The sequence below is a fragment of the Camelina sativa genome, chromosome 6 (genome assembly GCF_000633955.1).
Source record: "Camelina sativa cultivar DH55 chromosome 6, Cs, whole genome shotgun sequence".
Classification (NCBI taxonomy): Eukaryota; Viridiplantae; Streptophyta; class Magnoliopsida; order Brassicales; family Brassicaceae; genus Camelina; species Camelina sativa.
This window is the reverse complement of record NC_025690.1, coordinates 25,386,130-25,391,821: the sequence shown is the minus strand read 5'-3', so window position 1 is coordinate 25,391,821 and position 5,692 is coordinate 25,386,130. Positions and strand designations below refer to the sequence as shown.

Genomic DNA, 5,692 nt, shown 5'->3' with positions numbered 1-5,692 from the left:
TTTTTTTTCTTAGCCGACCGACCGACTCTGAAAATTTCAATGAAACATTAGAAGAAGATAAAAGACTCTCCCTGTGAATTCTTCATCTCCGGCAACTTACTGGAGGCAGAGTAGCTCAAATTGCGGCTCAGAAGCGATCCCTAGTGAGACCTACTCATGTGACTGAGACCTTAAAGAATTTTTTGATGAAAAAGGAGGCCGCATAAGCTCAAAAAATTCTTTCTAGTCTCAGTCACATGAGGAGGTCTCACTAGGGATCCAGGGTTGGGGACACAAGCTGAGAAATTGTCTCATTGTCTCAAGGGTTGGATCAATTACTGGAGGAAGTTGATAGTTTCTTAAAACTGACTTTGAGCGGGCGCGATGTGTTGCTCTGTAATCTTAGGTCAAAGTGACTCCATCTCTGGCAATGCAGATGGAGACGATGTAGACTAATACAGTGAGTGAGGTAAACAAACAAGTTTAACCCCTACTAAAGGCAGTTTTAGGTCAATGAAAAGTGTTTTCTATTTTTGTTTGTTTGAGTCCATCTGTTGAGCTTGTCTCTTCGGTTTATGTGTTGGTCGTGTCTGTATGACTGTATTGGAATCCTTTTGCAATATAATATAAAAATAATACATCTGTTTGGCTTGAAAAAATAACTGCTTTCTTTGAAGTGATCCAATCTTTCTAAACCAATTTCAATCAAAGGAGCATATCAGTCAGAAAGGATGCAGGCTTCTATAGATAAGTGCAATTAGTAGTAACAAATGAAAAATGCAATATCGAGCTAACGAGTGACTCTGCTTTTTGTGACCATACACGTATGTAATCTTTCATACTCTTTACATTCACGGGTCACTTGAGAGATCTTTTACAGTTGAAAAAAGCTTCTCTCTTCACATGGATTTAGTGTCTTCAAGAGACACTTTAGAGAGATCCTTCAACTTCAACAAAACCCTTCTTCTTGCTCTCTCTTGTTCTCGGTCTGATCATTGCATCATGTCTGGAGAATCAAGCTCTGGTTTTACCGATCATTGCATCAAAGTTGTACCGACACACGGTGGCCGCTATGTTCAGTACAACGTTTATGGACAGCTCTTTGAAGTGTCCAGAAAGTATGTCCCTCCTATTCGTCCCATTGGTAGAGGCGCTTGTGGTATTGTCTGGTAAGTTCTTTTGATACTTCTTCTGATCGATTATCACAGTCTTCCTTCTTCTGAATGTTCATAGGCTCTTGATTCTTGAATTTTAGTGCTGCGGCGAACTCAGTGACTGGAGAGAAAGTGGCGATTAAGAAGATTGGTAATGCTTTCGATAACATCATCGATGCAAAGAGAACTCTACGCGAAATTAAACTTCTAAGGCATATGGATCATGAGAACGTAAGCCTTAAGCATCATTTCTCTCATTTGAAAACATCTCAAGTTTCTCTAATTTGCTAGATCTATCAAGTGTTCCTGATCTTCAGGGTCGAGGCAAACAGAGGATTCCTCTCTTTTTTTCTTCTATAATTTCTGTTTATCTAATTTTCTAGGCTTGGTTTGATTCTTTAGGTTATAACTATCAAAGATATTGTAAGACCTCCTCAACGAGACATCTTCAACGATGTCTACATTGTCTATGAGTTGATGGACACTGATCTTCAGCGAATCCTCCGTTCTAATCAAGCACTGACCAATGATCAATGCCGCGTAAGTCTTTTTGTGTTGTTGTAGTCATTAGTAAAGTCAAGGAACTTTGTGATCTGATCTGATCTTTATTTTATTTACTTCTCTTCCTGTTACAGTTCTTTGTGTATCAGCTGTTGCGAGGACTCAAATACGTGCACTCGGCCAACATACTACATCGTGATCTAAGGCCAAGCAACGTGCTACTTAACTCAAAAAACGAGCTAAAGATTGGTGATTTTGGGCTCGCAAGGACAACTTCAGACACAGACTTCATGACTGAATATGTCGTTACCCGTTGGTACAGAGCTCCTGAGTTGCTTCTTAACTGCTCAGAGTACACCGCAGCTATTGATATTTGGTCTGTTGGTTGCATACTCGGCGAAATCATGACGGGACAACCTTTGTTTCCAGGCAAAGATTATGTTCATCAGCTTAGGCTTATAACAGAGGTAAAATAGTAAAGTAAAAAAAGCATAAGTTTTTCACTTGTCTGAAACTGCAATGCCCTTTAGATGTCACTAAACCATTTCTTGAAATTAGCTTGTAGGCTCTCCAGACAATTCGAGTCTTGGTTTCCTTCGCAGTGATAACGCAAGAAGATACGTCAGACAACTTCCGCGATACCCGAAACAGCAGTTTGCTGCTAGATTCCCGAAATTGCCATCTATCGCTATTAATTTGCTGGAGAGAATGCTTGTTTTTGATCCTAACCGGCGCATCTCAGGTAACAAACAACACGAAGATCCTTAAGACATTCATGTGGTTTCTTGTAGTTTGGTTTTGGTTTGCTTACATTGCTTCTCTATGTGATTGTAGTTGATGAAGCCCTTGGCCATGCTTACCTATCACCGCACCATGATGTGGCTAAAGAACCAGTCTGTTCGACTCCTTTCAGCTTTGATTTCGAGCATCCTTCTTGCACAGAAGAACACATAAAGGAGCTTATCTACAAGGAGTCTGTCAAATTCAATCCTGACCACTGAGAGAGAAACATGTTTTATGATTTGATTCCTCTATATTGAATCTGAACTCATTTTATCTTTGTTTGAATAAATAATTACTATGATGAAACACAAATATGTATCAATTATCTTAAGCTACTGCAGAGCTTACCTTTTCTTTACATCAAAACTTTTCAACATTATACGTTATAGCAATCACCAAATTACAGAGACTAGAGTATTGTGTAAAGATTTTTTATTTGTTTACCAAACACTAATATCATGTGTAAAGCATGCATAGTTCTTTTTAGTGAAAAATACAGGTGTTGAAGTTAACTACAAAACGGATCAAAACCTGGAAAAAATTGGCGGTTTTAAACCTGCGCGGCTGCACAAGGCTTCCATCTATCGGGATTAGAATCAATTAGATTATATACATTACTATTGATATCTCTATCTAGTATCTACCTCATATTAAATTGGGAATAAAATGATTAGTTGGGAAAAATCCGACTTCGCATGATGGTAAGTTAGTGAAAGTGTCACAAACTCTCAACATTTTGACGTGTAAATAACTAAATATAGGTTTCTTAATTATAAAACTAAAGACTGATAAAAAAAAACTAAAGAAATAAAATTTGGTTTATGTATGTACTAGTATTATACCCGGTGCTATGCACCGAAATTATATCTTAATTACATTACAAATTTTACAAAAATAAAAAAAATGTAGGAAAATTTTATTTTTATGGTTAACAAACCCAATTTACAATTACATGGCACACATTAACTAATTTATAATATGTCACAAATAGAGTTGTACACAAGGATTAGTAATAGCAAAAGAAAAATCTTAAAGATGCCATAAATTGTTGACTTAGTAAATATGCTGTTAACGTAGAGAAGATAAATTAGAGATAAAAAGATATAAAATTTACTTTTTATTTGGTTGTAACATAGAAACAATTTACCTACAATCAAAGAAGGAAAATGTTCCTTACCCAAAACATGGTGTAATTAAAGATCATTTGGCAGCAAATCACTGGAATTGATGTTCTACTTTCACAAATGCCTCAAAGATGAAGATTTGACTTTCTCAAAAATGGTTTTTCTCTCTAGTTTTTAGTGATAATTGGAGAAGGATCAATGAAGAAATAAAAAAATGGAATAGAGAACTGATATTGGAGAAGAAGAGAGATTAAAGAAAAATATAGTGAGAATGGTTTTCTTTCTCCCATAGAACGTAGCAGTAAAAGGAAAACTGACACTATTTTTTTAGTAATTAACTTTCTTTTTCTTAATATATTTTCTGCTTAATTTTGATAAACTTGCCCACATGTCAGTATTTAATTGATCAACTAACTTATATTTAGTTAAATAAATATATAATTTGTTTTGTTTTTCTTTCTTTACCATGATTTTACTTTTATTTATTTTTATTTATTTATTTTTTTTTTTGGAAAATAATTTGTTTTCACGTTAACTGAATTTTAGGAATTTATTTTAATTATGTAATTTTGCTTTTTTGCTTTTTTTTTCTCCACGATCTTTTTTGTTTAACGATTGTTTGTAAAAATAATATTTTTTTGCTGATGTGTCAAAGAATTATTGGTGGAGTGACTTGTTCTATATAATATAAATGAAATCTTTAGTCATTCCCATTTCCACATAGGAATATGAAACACAATACTATTATTGATGATAGGTACAAACCTGTTCGGCGTCTTCTGTAGTTTTGATACATGTTCTTCCTCTGATCTAAAAAAATTCCGAAATGCCTACAAACATTTGGAGGCTCTTATGCTTATCTTTGTCGTCAATTCCCTGCAGAAGCGTCAAACCTATTAAAAACATTTGTTGAATCAATTTAGATGTACATCTTGGGATCGGAGAAACAATAAGTGAAACAATATTCTAATTCTTACATCACGGTGGGGGTTTAAAACTTAAAAGCATGTGCATTGCATGTCTTCTTCAAGCCTAAAGCAAATTTGCTTCCGTTTGTGCCTAAACTTCTGTTGCCACCGACACGAATAGCATAGAAGGCATCTTGTCCCGTGATCATGCAATTCAGTTTATGAGAATCCGGAAAAATATTAGGATGCAACTGAGAATTCTAAGAAAAGGAAACGATGGAAAGGAAGAGTGTGAGAGAGAGATAACTGAGAGTTAAATAGGAGATGAAACGGTTTGAGAATGTGACATGTTTTAAATCACGAATTTAGAGAAAGACAACAGTTTCACAAATCTGGACATTGATTTGAATCGATTCGTAAATATGGTAGAAGGAAGAAATCATGGAGTATGAACGTGGGTTTAGGAGTTTTTTTTTTTGTTCTTACTTTTTTAAAATTAAAATAACTTTTTTTTTTCCCTTAATCGTCGCTATTTTTCTTTTTTCCTAAATTTTTTTAAATGTTTTTAATATATAATTATTGTATTTACTGACATGTTAATATTTAATTGGTTGAGTGATTTGTGCTTCATATTATAAAGGATTAAATAAATTTATAATTATATACATTATTATGACTCTGGTCTCTGACCAACACGTAATAATTTAGACAAACAAATCTTAAAAACCAAAATACCAATATCCCTTATATCTCGGCGATAATACCGTGTGAAATCCACGCGCCAAGATTCTTCATGATAAAAAAATCCTCATCAATTACCAACCGTTCGATTCACGCGTGATAAATATTACACTCCCCTGGCGCGTGGATAAACCTGTGAAAAGTTAAGAAACGTAAAGCCCAGTATTACAACTTTTATTAAAAAAAAAAGTCCGTATTGAAAAATCTCTGTGAGTGATGATGATGATGATGCTCTTCTTATTCTTACTTACACACTAATAAATAGTCTAAAACCCTTAATCCTCAGAGAATTATATCTTCACAATGGCAGAGATTTGGATTCTGAGTCTAAGAAGAACTCTCGTATTCTTCTCATGGGCTGTTTCAATCTGTACTTGTCTCCAAGATTCAGCTGAGTTGGACAGTAGTAGTAATGGAAGCTTTTTCACGGTCTCGAGCTTCAGGTACCCTAAATCCGAAGTCAGGCCCTATGATACTCGTTACATCAGAGGTCTGTTTCTTA

At 34.8% G+C, this 5,692-nt stretch overlaps 2 protein-coding genes across 3 annotated transcripts in view; both read left to right on the top strand.

Moving 5' to 3' along the window:
• Positions 1-2,803, top strand: LOC104793576 (mitogen-activated protein kinase 12-like). Its single transcript, XM_019226876.1, has 6 exons — positions 1-1,148; positions 1,235-1,364; positions 1,536-1,673; positions 1,769-2,101; positions 2,193-2,376; positions 2,469-2,803. Exons 1-6 carry the CDS (start codon positions 883-885, stop codon positions 2,633-2,635), a joined length of 1,218 nt encoding a protein of 405 aa, XP_019082421.1. The 5' UTR covers positions 1-882; the 3' UTR covers positions 2,636-2,803.
• LOC109124658 overlaps positions 5,393-5,692 on the top strand; it is a 4,574-nt gene continuing 4,274 nt past the window's right edge. For both annotated transcript variants that reach the window (XM_010519962.1, XM_010519961.1), the window contains exon 1: positions 5,393-5,680. In XM_010519962.1, the coding sequence (XP_010518264.1) occupies positions 5,494-5,680 (187 nt within the window). In that variant the 5' untranslated portion in view covers positions 5,393-5,493. The remainder of the gene's footprint in view (positions 5,681-5,692) is intronic.

What these genes read in the sequence shown, in the direction of transcription:
- LOC104793576 (XM_019226876.1), top strand. Translation starts at nt 883, where the DNA reads ATGGATTTAGTGTCTTCAAGAGACACTTTAGAGAGATCCTTCAACTTC. An exon ending in GGCATATGGATCATGAGAAC is followed by an intron (nt 1,365 to 1,535) that starts GTAAGCCTTAAG and finishes TTGATTCTTTAG; the next exon opens with GTTATAACTATCAAAGATAT. An exon ending in AGCTTAGGCTTATAACAGAG is followed by an intron (nt 2,102 to 2,192) that starts GTAAAATAGTAA and finishes TCTTGAAATTAG; the next exon opens with CTTGTAGGCTCTCCAGACAA.